We start from the raw sequence: 15,470 nt of genomic DNA on the forward strand, positions 1-15,470 counted from the left end.
CAAAGTGCAACATAAGCTTACACAGATTGTTCCACCAATAATTAATTTGAAGGAAATTCACCAACCTGACAATGTGAATGCATCTCCATTGCATTGTATAGTAACACAGATCCTTTGCTTGTACTTGCTGGGAGAGCCAAATAGCATCCATCCAAGCTAGAAGAGAAAGCACATAGCCCTGAAAAAAGCAACAGTAGCATAGTTAGCAACTAGTACCAATGCCAAATGTCATAGTTATGCTAATATGTCTAACCCTTCAAAATTTTAGCTAAATTAGAATACAGGAGTTGTTGGCTTCCCTCCTATGCAAATGCTACTAAAATCTTATCACCATCTCTTGGCACATAAGGAAGAGAATTAATTGAAGACGATCATGAAAAGAGTTAAAAAAAAAAAGAAAAACCTAAAAGCAGATTTCACAAGAGAAAACATATAACAAGTCAATGAATCAACTATAGATAGAGCATATAGCTGCAAGATAACATGAAGTTAGGGCTTGTAAATGAACTGAGCCATGCATGACTTGGCTTAACTCAGCCTTCTCCCAGCTCATTCGTGATAATAAAACTAGTTTGTTGAACCACAAATGAGCTAGACCTCATTATATTTAATGAGCTGAGTCTTGAATATGGGCTGCTTGGTTCCGCTCGACTTGTATGGGCTTCTTAAGAGATATATGTGTGTGTGTGTGTGTTAAAATGTATTGGATCATGTTAATAAGATATTGTAAAATATATATTTATATATATAGTTCTATATATATGTGAATATATATATTCTTTTTGTATGTAAACTGAAATACCCATCAGGGGTATTTCAGTCATTTCCTTTGATGTAATAGGCGGAGTCCAGTAGGGACTGCATTGCCGTTTTACTTTTTTATTTTTCTATTTATTTTATTTTTGTTATCAGTCAAAGGACTGTTGGGGCAGTCCAACTGGCTGTTGGACTGCTCCCAATGGTCATAAATATGCCGTTGGAGGCAGTCCAACAGCGAGCTGGACAGCCTCCTATGACCCCTCCTTTGTATCCCTTCCTCTCTTTTGTGCTTATAAATAAGGGATTTTTCCTTTGTAATGTAATGCTCTTATAAAAGCATTCTAACTCACTTTGTGAGTATATTATGAATAAAATGTTATTTATTTGTCTTGTTTTTGTGCTTTAATGCATGGTATTGCCCTTCGTGGCTGTCTGTATTGCCTATGTTGGCACAATGTATTATCCCACGGTGGAATTATGCATGTGCACGTTGTGTTTGTGTTATTGTAAGCCCTTTGTGGCTCTTGCTTTTGTTTTTCTGCATATTTCATGACAATATATATATATATATATATATAGCTGCCTACATCCCAGATCCGGCGAACAACTATGTGTGCGCAAAGGAGGCCTTTAGTAGCACTCAAAAGCGCCACTAGAGACCATAGGCGTACATGTGGCACGCTATCACGTGTCCCATTATTTTTCACCTGATTCACTGTAGGAAGATGCCCTTAATTCTATCTGTGTATGTGTGTGGGTGGGTGTGTGTTGTGTGTACATGTAGAGGTTATCAATAAATATGAATATCAAATAAAATGTTGTAAAGTAAATGGCTGATGGGGCTCAGTCTCGAAAGAAAGATCAATCATCTGACTCATATTTTTCAAAAGTTAATCATATCTAGAAATTTCATATCTTTTATAAAACGTGCCAACTTAGGCTCAGAGGCAAGCTACGCCTGGCTTGAGCTAGCTCAAAGACTAAATGAGTCAAGCCAGAACATGGAAAGTACAGCTCACTCAGCTCATCTACCAGTGATACATGTGATCAAAATAATACAACCAAAATATAGTTCACAATAACATAAAGTGAAGTGATCCTTATTTATTTAAAAAACCTTCCGGAATCAGGATTCCTTTTATTGTTTACCTTTTGGATTTGGAACCGTATCAATTGTGTCCAGAATTGAAAGACTGTTTGAATCATAGATGTATGATTTGTCCCGCAATACAACAATCAGCCTGCAGACAAATTGCACGACCAATCAGAATAAGAAATTAAAGTTACCAGAAGATTACCAAAAGAAACTATTTAAATTCAAGAACCAAATATATATATATATATATATATATATAATAAAAGAAAATATGAGACAGATTGCAAGAGAATAAATATGGAGAGAGAGAGGCAAAACTAATAAAGTTTCTAGAAAGCTTAGCAATTATGCCGTTACATCAATGTTGTTTTAAACAACTAGATGATAAATAGGTTTCTCATAATAGAGACAAGCAATAACACGGGTCTAATCACCTCGGTTCTGTTGCAAGAAATTTTCCTTAGGACCTTAGACTTTTACCAAGCCTGTGAAACTTTAAGACATGTAAACCAACAACCTAACCAATAAAAAAAAAATCTATGATATTGAATGAAGCCAGTAAGAGTCACAATGCATTTTAGAGAATCAACATTCTTAATTATGTGGTTACATGAATGTGGTCCAAGTTATGCCTATGGTAAACAAGGTACTCTACTTGTGACAACAACAATCTTATGTTTATCATTTAACAAATTCGGTAAACCTGAATCCATTGGGAAATATAAATCATATGCACTAACCTATATCTATTTCTCACCCATTAGAATGCAAATCATTATGTCAAACAGCTCAACTAAAATTGATCAATATAGAGAGTGTACAAGTGTTTTTTAAATGTCTGCCTATTCATCTACAGCCAGGTGAACCACCATATTTGAAGCAGCCACCACCTCTTGCCCTTAGTCTTAATACCTAGATTTAAGAGTAGTCTTAGGACCCCTTACCAATGATGTCAATATAGATGCAACACATGCGACAAAGAATCTCTCTCTCTCTCTCTCTCTCTCTCTCTCTCTCTCTCTCTCTCTCTCTCTCTCTATATATATATATATATATATATATATATATATATATATATATATATATATATATATATATATATATATAGAGAGAGAGAGAGAGAGAGAGAGAGAGAGATGCTAAAGAACAAAACCATATAGAATCATAGGCACCACGGAAAGATATGTTTTGATATTTAACACATATTATCAGGTATATTATATTTATAGTTGTATATCACTTGTATTTGCACGTGAAATCTCTAACTAAAATGGATAAGAACAACAGTCTATTAAATAAGATACACCTACCATTCAGTAAAAGAAAAAATAAGTGCATTTCTTTTTTAAGAGCTCATATCAACTCTCTCTACTACAACACACACCCTCCCCCTCTGGATTATATCTCCATGTTCCCTCTTCCTCCTCTTATCATTTAATTTTTTTTTTATCACCTATAAATTTTCTCATTTATGACCTAAGTCTTTGTCCCAATCCTCCCTTACTCGATCAAAAGAGGAAAGAAGAAAGTCTCTCTATATATTTACTTTGTGAATCGTGTAATGTAAATGGGAGACACTATTTTCCTTCTAAGTCTAATTGTCAACCAGACGTGAGAAACAATGACTTTGTTGTGATCATTCAATCATCATGAAGATTTTGGTTTTCTGTGTTGGGATTATGATAATCGTCCAAAACAGATTTTTGGGTTCTTTTCATTGAATTTTGCATGAAAGGTTGATGATCGTTCATTGATTGGTATCTAAAAACTAGAAAAGCTTGGTTTTTATTTTTTAGTCAGTGCCATTAAAAACGAGCATCGAGGTGCAAAAAGCAAGCCTTGAGGCACATTATAAGGTGAAGCATGCGCCTCATACGCCTTGAGGCACACTTTCATCCTAAAGTTGTGTAAGAGGTCAAATAGGGGTTAAAGGCTCCATTTGACCTATTTTCAATAAAAGTAAAGAAAAAAAATGAAGGGTCTAGACTGACTAGGGCACACCTGATCCCCTTTCCCCTTCTTTTTTTTCTCTTTCTTTGCTTCTTCTTCTTCTTCTTCGTCTTCTCCTTCTTCTCTTTTTTTCTTACACGGGCTGTTTTGAAGATATGTTGGATGAAAATGCCTTGATAGAAGATTGAGAGAATGAATAGACATTGATTGTTGTTTTCCATCTAAATTTATCCTTTTCTCAAAACTATATTATTTATGAAATTTTAATAAAAATAAAATAACATATAATGTTGTTGGTTGTTGTTTTTCTTTTCTTTTCTTCAATAAGAAACAAAAGAGGATCTAACAATACACACACATGTATATATTATGACAAAAGCTGAATACTGAAAATCTGATACTATAATATATATAATAATAATAATTTAACACTTGATTATATATATATGATAATTACTTAATAAGAAACAAAAGATGAAAAATGAAATTATACATATATAATAATCATATATATTATGGTAATCATGCACACAAACCAAATTACCTATTATATAATGTTCATTGTTAATCTGTTATAAATTATTTACTTAAGACTTACATGGTGCATAATTTATTGTTGGGACCATATTTGCTACAACCATTTGTAGGTACAAATGCCTCTTTTTTCTTTTCTTTTTTCTTTTTGTTATTTTTCATGAAACTAACCCTACAGATGCGATCTCCATATTTTTCTTAGTGAGAATCAACACATAGACAGGTTTGTTAAAATGTATCTAATATATATATATATATATATATACACTGTATATTACATCAATACCCGATAGGGGTATTTTTGTAATTTCACATAGTTGTTTTAGAAAACAACTATTTTCGAATTTCATAAAATGTAATTTTCTTTTTTTACTTTTTAGAATTCTTTTTTTGTATTTTTTGAGGACTAAAAGGGGCTCCAACCATAGAGTCGTTGGAGCCCCCAACGGTCACAAATGTGACCGTTGGGGGCTCCCAACGACTCTATGGGAGCCCCCTTTTGGGCTCTCCTTTTGAGGCCTTTGGCCATCCCTTCTCTCCTCTCCCTCTTGTATAAATAGGGGTGAACCCCTTGTATATTATTCATTCTTGAGAGCTTTCTCTCTTCTTAATAAGAGGCTTTTTATATTGTTGCCTTCTTAAAGGCTTGTGCTTGTATTGTCCCTTTGTGGACTTGTGATATTGTCTCTTTTATTCATTGTTGTAAGTGCTTGTATGCACTCTTTATATTTCTGCAATATCTCATTACATGGTATCAGAGCCACTCGATTCTTAAAGGAAAGGTGTGATTCGTGTATCTCATATTTGGTGGACATCTTCTCACTTCTTGGCAACATCATGGAGACAAAGATTGACCTATCTTTCAAGCTCAATGGAAAGAATTATATGATGTGGGCACCGGCAATGGGAAATAATCTCAAAGGAAAGAAGCTTTGGGGTTTTGTCATGGGTACCGTTCCGGAACCTAAGCTTATGCTCACGAAGGTAGAAGAAGGTCAAGAAAAGGCCCTTGAAGGAGATGTTCGTCTCAAGGCCATTGAAAGTCATCAAAAGAAAGTGAAAGATTGGGAAAGCAATCACGCAAAAATCCTTGCGTGGTTTATGAACAATGTGAAGCTTAAGGTATGTGCTAATATAGCGAAATTTCGTAGAGCCAATGAGGCTTGGTCCTTTATGAAGGGTATGTATACCCAAAAGGATCTTGCAAGATCATACTTCTTGCAAGAAAAGATTAGAACCACCAAACAAGGTGATTCTAGCATTCAAGACTATTATAGTGCCCTAAACCCACTATGGGATGAATTGGCTCTCTTGGAGCCAAAATGGGTTTCTATGGAAGATATTGATTTAAGGCAAAAACAAATGGAACAAGAGCGATTGTTTCAATTTCTTTTTGGGCTACGTCCCGAATTTGAGCAAGTGAGATCTTTACTTCTCCATAGATCTATTTTTCCTCCTATTAAGGATGCTATTGCCGAAATCACTCAAGAGGAGACAAGGCTTGGCATGAGTAAGCATGTTGATGAAGTCCTTGCCGTATCAAAACCGGGTAACAATGTTAGAACCTATAAGCCTCCTCATTTTGGGAAACAAGGAAACTACAATGGAGGAAGAAAAATGATTGTTTGTCATTATTGCAATGAGTCGGGTCACATTAGACCCGCTTGTCCAAAGCTTATTGAAACCTTCAAGCTTAAAGTAGTCTCTCTTGAAGAAACCACCACCAAAGAAGATGAAGGCAAGAACAATAACATCAAAGAAACTCTTGGACAAATATCTATGGCTCTCCAACAAATGCTAAAAGTTTCTTCCTCCACATCGGGTGCGACTATTGCTTCAACATCATCACCCGGTACGTATTCTTGGATCCTTGACTCCGGAGCTTCTTTTCATATGACCCCTCATGAAAATGCACTTAGTGATGTTTGCACCAATTCAAAAGACTCTTGTGTCTCTACGACCGATGGAACCTTTTTAAAAATTTCAAGTATTGGCTCTTTTAAAGATTTACAAAATTTTTTTGTTCCAAAAGTAAGTTGTTCCCAAACTAAATTTAAACCTATTTTCGGTTTCTCAAATTGCCGACCATGGATGTGAAATATCTTTCTCATCTAATGGTTGTTTTATGCAGGATCTCCGGTCCGGGAAGCGGATTGGGCAAGGCCATAGAAATCGAGACCTCTATTATATGGACCATCTTGATCTCCCTACAAACTTTTTTTGTTCTTATGTCCAAGAAAAAAACATAGAAACTTGGCATAAAAGACTTGGTCATCCAAGTTATTCCAAAATGTATCTCTTTCCTTTTGGAAACAAATTTTGTAAGGAAAAAGAAATTAATTGCAAAGATTGCATTTTTGAAAAAATGAAGTCTATTCCATTTCCAACTAGAACTTTTCTCTCATCAAGGCCTTTTGAATTTGTGCATTCGAATGTTTGGGGGCCTTCTCCAGTTATGTCTAAAGGAGGCTATTCATATTATGTTACGTTTATTGATGACTTTACTCGGTATGTTTGGATTTATTTTCTTAGTCATAAGTCGGAAGTATTTACTTTCTTTAAAGATTTTCATAAAAAGGTTCAAAATCAATTTCAAAGTAACATATCTATTTTAAGATCCGATTCCGGTGGCGAATATTTATCTCACGAATTCCAAAACTATTTAACCCAAAATGGCATTTGCCATCAAAAGTCATGTCCTATGACTCCTCAACAAAATGGCCTAGCGGAAAGGAAACATAGGCACATTATAAAAACCGCTAGAACATTACTTGTTTCTAGGAATATTCCAAAGAAGTTTTGGGCCGAAGCCGTTCTAACCTCAACCTATCTAATCAATAGAATGCCCTCTTCTAAGTTAAAAAATGCTTCTCCCTATGAAAAGCTCTTTAAATGTTCACCCGATTTCAATCGTCTTCGTATTTTTGGTTGCAAATGCTTTGTCCTATTACATAAAAGGAATAAGTTATCTCCAAAAGCAATTGAATGTGTTTTTCTAGGATATGGTGAAAATCAAAAAGGGTATAGATGTTATGATTTTAAGAATGATAAACTATATGTTTCAAAAGATGTAACATTTCTAGAAGAAGAAAACGGTTTTGATAAAATAGAAGAAACAAATGAAATTGATTATATATTCTTATATGATCTTATTGATGACATACAAGAAGATTTTTTTGAAAACATAGACGATACTCGTGAGGTATCCCCTCTTCACATAACACCCCCAAATGATAGTGATTCAAATATATATGTTCATGATAGTGATACCAATATAAATGTTTACTCAAGAAGAAATCAAGAAAATCCTATTAGTGCCCTCGAAAAATACTCTCAAATTTCTGAATCCACTGAGGAACCACAAGTTAGGCATTCTTCTAGAATATCAATACCCCCAAATAGGTTTGTATCCTATGACTCCTTAACTCCCAACTATCGGGCATGTTTAATAACCCTACATTCTTATTTTGAACCGGCCCACTATAATCAAGCTAAATCTATACCTCATTGGGTTGAAGCAATGCAAGTTGAACTAAATGCTTTAAAAAAGGCCAATACTTGGGAAATAGTTAATCTACCCTCACACAAAAAACCCATTGGTTGTCGATGGGTCTTCAAAGTTAAAACTAAAAGCGATAGCTCTTTAGAACGATATAAAGCTAGATTAGTTGCTAAGAGACACTCCCAAGAATATGGCATTGATTACGAAGAAACATTCGCTCCCGTAACTCGAATGACTAGTGTCAGAACCTTAATAGTTGTCGCATCAACCAAAAAATGGCCTATTTATCAACTTGACGTAAAAAATGTTTTTTTAAATGGAAGTTTAAGTGAAGAAGTTTATATGGATCCGTCACCCGGAATAAATATTAAGTAAGGTCAAACACTTCGGCTTTTAAAGGCATTATATGGTCTTAAACAAGCTCCTAAGGCTTGGTATGATCGTTTCAGTAATATCATGATAAAGTTAGGATTTCACTATTGCTATACTGACACTGCTCTTTTTGTTAAACATGCAGGTTCTAGTATCGTAATTTTGTTGCTTTATGTTGATGATATGATTATCACTGGGAATGATCAAAATAGTATTATTAATGTTAAAAATATGTTAAAAAATAATTTTGATATGTCTGACTTAGGTTTTCTCAGATATTTTCTTGGAATTGAAGTTGCATATTCTCCTAGAGGATATATTTTGTCACAGATGAAGCTTGCTGCAGATATATGTTCTAAGTCTGGGATATCTGATGATAAGAAAGTAGAGACTCCCGAGGTTATTAATGCCAAATTGCGGTTGGAGGATGAAGTTCTTCTGGAAGATCCCACACCTTACAGACAACTTATTGGGTCTCTTACCTATTTAACCATCACCAGACCAGATATCACTCATGCGGTTCACTCAGTTAGCCAATTTCAGCATGCTCCTACAACTGTGTATATGAGTGTTGTTTTCCGAATCATCCGCTACATTCGAAATACCATCAATAAAGGGCTATTTCTATCATCTTCTTCTTTGAATCTTCTTGTTTATACTGATGTAGATTGGGGAGGTAATCCCAATGATCGAGTCTCAACTACTGGTTTTTGTGTCTTTTTAGGGGACTCTTTGATTGCCTGGCGATGCAAGAAGCAGCAGAAAGTTTCACTATCATCCACTGAAGCTGAGTACCGGGCTATGGCAACCACGACAATGGAACTTGTATGGCTTCGCAGTCTGCTTAAAGACATGGGAGTTGATATTACCGAAGCCTCAAAACTATGTTGCGACAACAAGAGTGCCATCTATATTGCGAGCAATCATACTTTTCATGAGCGTACAAAACATATCGAAATGGATTGCAACTATGTTCGTGACGAATTCTTACAAGGAACTATTGCTCTTCCATATGTCACTTCAGAATATGAGTTGGCGGACTTCTTCACTAAAGCTCTTCCGGCTCCTCGCTTCATGTTTCTTCTTGGCAAACTTTCCGTCATTTTCCCGTAAAGTTTGAGGGAGGGTGTTAAAATGTATCTAATATATATATATATATATACTGTATATTACATCAATACCCGATAGGGGTATTTTTGTAATTTCACATAGTTGTTTTAGAAAACAACTATTTTCGAATTTCATAAAATGTAATTTTCTTTTTTTACTTTTTAGAATTCTTTTTTGTATTTTTTGAGGACTAAAAGGGGCTCCAACCATAGAGTCGTTGGAGCCCCCAACGGTCACAAATGTGACCGTTGGGGGCTCCCAACGACTCTATGAGAGCCCCCTTTTGGGCTCTCCTTTTGAGGCCTTTGGCCATCCCTTCTCTCCTCTCCCTCTTGTATAAATAGGGGTGAACCCCTTGTATATTATTCATTCTTGAGAGCTTTCTCTCTTCTCAATAAGAGGCTTTTTATATTGTTGCCTTCTTAAAGGCTTGTGCTTGTATTGTCCCTTTGTGGACTTGTGATATTGTCTCTTTTATTCATTGTTGTAAGTGCTTGTATGCAATCTTTATATTTCCGCAATATCTCATTACAAGGTTTTCATAAAGCATAAAAAATCAATGGCTTACAATGTTTGATACTTTTCTAGGTCATAAAACTGTGTTTTTCATCGAAAAAACATGATTCAAAAACCAATCCTCACTATTTTGGGCATGCTGAATCCATCTATGAGCCTTATTAAATCAAAACAACCTGTGCCCCGCGCACAAGTTCTGACCTCCATTACTAGGCATGTGTTCCTTCTAGGAAGGTACTGCCTGGGAGGGCCTCCCAAAAAGAGTACCAAGTCTGACTGGACTCCATTCATTATCAGAATGAGCACCTAAAACACCACCAACCAAATCTATTTGGGAAAACCTCAAGAAGTTGTTCAGATGCACACACACACAACCAGAAAACTGGATAATCTGGAAAGTTGTATTATGCTCCAAAATGCAACTTCCTTACTTATCCCACTTCCCTGGATAAGTATAAATGCCAATGGATTCCAGGTCCATCTTCCCCAGAATAAGCAAACTACAAAACCATGGAAGATCAAGAAACGATAGAATTATGCAACAGGATTTGAAGAACACTTCTATGGTGTTGTGATTTTATGTGGATTGTCCTTCCAATTCCTTATTGATTCTATGCTATTTAATCATTCCTTTCATCATGAGGAGGTTGTTTCAGATGCATCCATTTATCCAGAGAACCATGATAAGATAGGATATCCCACTGTAGAGTACAACAAAATCCAGATTTCCAGAGATATTGCTTTTCCGAAACTCCTCCTCCCTCCCAATAAGCTCCCAAATTACTCCTCAATGTAGGAAAAAAATTGAAACAAATCACCCTGAAAAGATTGACGAACTACAAGAGGGAAAAAGAGGAAGATCACTCCCACGAAGCAACCAAATAGAAAAAAAACCTAACGTAATAAATCCCAAATTGTTCTTAATCAGATCTTGGAGATTTAATTTTAAATACACATTTGGGTGTGTCATACTTATAGAGAAACCTGGGATAAATTTGGATAAATTGTATTCAGCATCCCAAACAGTTCCCAGTTTTTTTGGACAAGTGGGTGTCGGGGAACACCACACAGAGAGAGAGAGAGAGAGACCTGATACTCGTGGACAAGTCGCCGGAGCTGCTGGTTCTGCCATTTTCGGGCAATGGAGAGCGACCGGGAAACGATACCCTTTACCAAACCTCTCTCTCTCTCTCTCTCTCTCTCTCTCTCTCTCTCTCTCTCTCTCTCTCTCTCTCTCTCTCTCTCTCTCTCTCTCTCTCTCTCTCTCTCTCCGAAGCATAAGATGGAAGATCGGCGGCTGCTTTTTTATTCTCTCTCTCAAGAAAGAAAGAAAGGAAGAGGAATTGGTGAAGCGGCAGCACAAGAACTGCAACATTTGGAGGCCCCTCCAAAATAGGAGGCCCTAGGTGGTGGCCTCAAATCTCAAAGAGGCCAGCCGACCCTGGTTATCACAGAACTATGCTAAGGAAAACAAGAGAGAAGGATAGAGCTGTAATGATAAGCAACACACCAACATGTACATTACTTTCAGATGACCAATACGTGAAACTAAAAGTGATCATGAAGAACAGTAAGAATGATTAATGAATATGAATGATTGTTTAAGAAAGACAAAGGAAATATATTGGACCAAGTCTTTAGCAGTTCCTAGAAATATAGCAACGTACATCACATGTTAAATGCCCACTTTCCACTTCAGAGTTATCGCAATCATTGCTTAGCTTCCTACCTCTTAAACATGTTTCACAGTAATCTTAACTCTTGTGCATATAGATTGTTAAGAACAAGTTGAGACAGTTTTCAAAAAATCTAAGAGAAAATGAAAGGGTGACAATAGCAGTAAATGAAAGTCACCTTCTCTTGTTTACGCGAACAGCAAGAACCGAAGTCAAAAAGTTCAGCTCTCTTAGAGCAATTCCATTTACTGTATTGAGTAGACAAAGACGACGTGGGGATAATGATGGCTGTCAAATTGAATGAGATAAAGATAGATAAATTAAGCCAAGAAATTAAGATTTTACACAACAATTGTACAAAGAAATCTAAAGTGTATAAACAAAATGTTTCCTGAAATATCTGCGGAGTGTTATCAAAAACGCGCCTTGAGGCACAAAAGGCATGCCTCGCCTTGAGGTGCTGCCCTCTGTGCCTCAAGGTGCAAGCCTGAGGCACAAAAAAAAAATTACAACAAGATTTCTGAGACATGATCAACAAGATTTTTGTAGGTTAATCTCATATATTTTCCAGTTATTTTATGTAATCAGTTTCTTAGTATATTACTATATTTTAACTTTTGTTGGTTAATCTCGTAAATTTTTCAGTTATGTAATTAGTTTCTTAATATACTTTAACTTTTGTTGGTTAATCTCATATATTTTCCAGTTATGTAATCAGTTTTTTAGTTACTTTTTGTAGGTTAATCTCATATATTTTCCAGTTATTTCAGTTATGTAATCAGTTTCTTAGTATATTTTAACTTTTGTTGGTTAATCTCATATATTTTCCAGTTATGTAATCGGTTTCTTAGTATATTTTATCTTTTGTTGGTTAATCTCATATATTTTTCAGTTATGTAATCATTTTTTTAGTTACTTTTATATGTTAATCTCATATATTTTAACTTTTGTAGGTTAATCTCATATATTTTCCAGTTATTTCAGTTATGTAATCAGTTTCTTAGTATATTTTAACTTTTTTTTGTTAATCTCATATATTTTCCAGTTATGTAATCAGTTTTTAGTTACTTTTATATGTTAATCTCATATTTTTTAGTAGTTATTTGAGATTTTTTATTTCTTATTGGTTGTTATTTCATCAATAAAGTATTTTTTTATTTATTTGTATTTTTAGATATTTTTTTATAATTTTTTTAAAGTTTTCAAAAAAATTATTTGAGGCTTACGCTTTACGCCTCGAGGCTTATGGCTCGCCTCAGTTTTTGGTGGAGCGAGCGCCTCGCTACTCCTCAACGCTTTTCACAACACTGATCTGCAGCAAAATTATGAGCAAGAAAAAAAAATTACCTGCTCTCCAGCACCAACAATAGCAACAAGGCTTGAGCTATACAGCATTTCCACAATGCATAGCGCACCACATTCTAGTACAGAAAAATTATGAGATGTCAATTAGACATGCCTTAATCAGAAAACCTATTCTAGTTTGGTCATAAATGATAAAGGAAGCTAATGGTGAATATCAGCCCATGAAGCTCAAAGCCTCAAACTAAGTGAATCAATAGTTCTTCAAATTTAAAAATACATCAGTTCTATCACTGAGGACATTCCAAAGGTCCATAAGTTTAACATTTTTTTTTGTTACCTTTTGTTTGAAACAATAACAGATTTTCACTTTTGTCGTTAATTTGGAATTTGATATGTTTGGTGATTGGTTCGAAGTGGATTTCCCAAAGGGGGGGAAACTTATATTTTTGAAGTCACGATGAATATAACCATCATTTCAAACTTGGAAATCGGCTGACAACAACTGCAAGTACATGCAACTACATCTAATGGCTGTCAATGAATTGAATATAACAATGATTTGTTTTAGAAAGTCATCAATACTTCAACCATAATGTATTCAATTTTCTACATATTAAAAGGGTGCATCGGTCAAATCTAGTGAACACCAAAACAGATCTCATAAACACCCAAAATTAATTTAAGTGAAACTGAAACATATATGCATTCACCCCCTCACCCCACAAAAGCATTCAACAGAAATATGCACAGTTTGGAAACCCGTATTTGGTGTTGAGATGCCAAATCCTGGATTTTTCAAGTCCGGGATTTGGAAGCTACAGGATTTCTCAAATCCTTTATTTGTTTGGGAGCCCTTTTTAAGATTTTGACTACATTGATCATATTCTTCTCAAGTACAACTGCCAAATTGACACATAAGAGCGCCCAAGAAGGAAGAAGCAAATATTTAATGCTAAGAGGACGTTGGGAGATGGGAAGACCATCTTTTGAGAATATTTAAAGATGGTTGAGCCTCCGGATTTGGCAACTACACCCTCTCTCCAGGGTGTAGCTGGATTTAGGAGATGGGAGGACCAACTCCCATCCCATCTCCCGGATTTGGCAAATACAAATGCACCCAAACGGCAGAGGGTGATGGCAACTCCGTGAATCAACTCCAACACCACCATCTACGGGTTTCCAAGAAGAAAAGCCATATTAAACTTCCACAAACAAGCCGCCTCATCAACGTGTGAATAAAAACACCATGAATCGGAAACACAAACAAAAGTCCCTCATTGTGGGCATCTCTCCTACTTTACGCAGACACCAACAGAATCAATAGACAGAAGACTATGTCCCAAATAAAACAAATACACAGAGGGAAGAAACAGAGGGCCTAATACAGCACTACAAAAAAAGCATCGAAGCTCCAAAATCACAGAGACCAACCTCTTTCATAACAAAGCCTCCCGCTTTTTGAGTTGAAAATCTTGAAGCCCTCCGTCGTTCCGATTGCGAAGCAGCTAAAAACGTTCCACGCCATGAATAAAAAACCCATCAAACAAGAAAATTCCAGACTCGAAACGAAATGGGGTCTCACTATTTTCTCATATAACTCAGCAATTCATGAGATTGAGATAGAAGGTACCTTCCATCTTGATTAAAAGATGCAGAGAGGATTTGGGTCGAGAGGGAGGAGGAGGAAGAAGAAGAAGAGGAAGAGGAAGAGGAAGAAGAGTTGGTGTCATGCATAGCTCCGAATTCTCTTGAATTGCGATCTTTTTGGTGGTCGTCTTGCTCGTTAGCCTCTGTTTTTTATCCATCCACGTCGCATACCTTAAGAATTACGCCACCCTTTCCGTGGATTCTCATAGATCGGTTCGATTGATACACATCGAATCAAAGAGACAGCAACGGTTAAAACGATGAGGTCGGCTGAGAACAGCATGTCACATGGACACGTGTAATAGGACACGAGACATGCCATTTTTGTGCTTTTTTTATTAAAAATATCATACAAAGTGACACGACACGAGGGCAAGTTTAAGAATCAACTGATATACATAACAGTTCTCACCCACTCGCTCCGTTTCCTCCTGCCGTGGTTGGTTGCCCAAGTTACTTGTTTGTTTTTAAAGGCAAGCTGGGCTTAGCCGCCCCAAGTGCCAGAGGTATTCGATCCCGGGCCTTTAGCTTGATACAGGACCCGCTTACCACATGGGATACCACCTGGGTGGTACCCAAGTTACTTTTTCGTTGGACTTTAACGTTAAAACAACTGAGTTAACTTTAAATCTGCGGCATATTAACGATGTTTTGAAAAAACATAGTGATTTTTACATGTTATTTTCAGACGTCGATACATTCCCCAAAAAAAAAAGATGTTTTAAAGTATCGTCTATTTTGAAAACATCGTATTAACTTAGACATGAAACACCTCATAAAAAAACATAATAAAAACTGGTTTTTTCTAATATTTGAATAATTTTATGTTGTTTACATTATTATGTATAGTATTTGTATTTTTTATAAATTTTTCAATGCACCGACATTTTCCCAAGTTTTTTATGGGAAAGTAAATAAATTCTAATTTGTCGCAAGAAATTTTTTTTAATAGGCAAGGTGGGGTTAGCTAGACACCTACCAGTTATACAACCATACCATTTGT

The 15,470-nt window shown here is 35.8% G+C and overlaps 1 protein-coding gene across 2 annotated transcripts in view; it reads right to left on the minus strand.

The window, feature by feature from the left end:
* Nucleotides 1-14,699, minus strand: part of ATG18B (autophagy 18 B-like protein) — a 30,386-nt gene extending 15,687 nt beyond the window's left edge. The window contains exons 1-6 of one of the 2 annotated variants that reach the window (XR_016427911.1): nucleotides 14,451-14,695; nucleotides 14,252-14,325; nucleotides 12,863-12,936; nucleotides 11,694-11,803; nucleotides 1,909-2,000; nucleotides 66-178 (exon numbers count right to left, since the gene is read on the minus strand). Coding sequence is in view for 1 of the 2 variants with exons in the window: in XM_089988979.1 (XP_089845105.1) it covers nucleotides 66-178; nucleotides 1,909-2,000; nucleotides 11,694-11,803; nucleotides 12,863-12,936; nucleotides 14,252-14,325; nucleotides 14,451-14,554 (567 nt within the window). In the remaining variant the exon portion in view is untranslated. Of the gene's footprint in view, nucleotides 1-65; nucleotides 179-1,908; nucleotides 2,001-11,693; nucleotides 11,804-12,862; nucleotides 12,937-14,251; nucleotides 14,326-14,450 lie in introns of both variants that reach the window. The other variant, XM_089988979.1, reaches the window with a different exon arrangement.
* Between the last annotated feature and the right edge of the window lie 771 nt (nucleotides 14,700-15,470).

This window comes from Nuphar pumila, chromosome 15 (genome assembly GCF_984573655.1).
Source record: "Nuphar pumila chromosome 15, dmNupPumi1.hap1.1, whole genome shotgun sequence".
Taxonomy (NCBI): domain Eukaryota; kingdom Viridiplantae; phylum Streptophyta; class Magnoliopsida; order Nymphaeales; family Nymphaeaceae; genus Nuphar; species Nuphar pumila.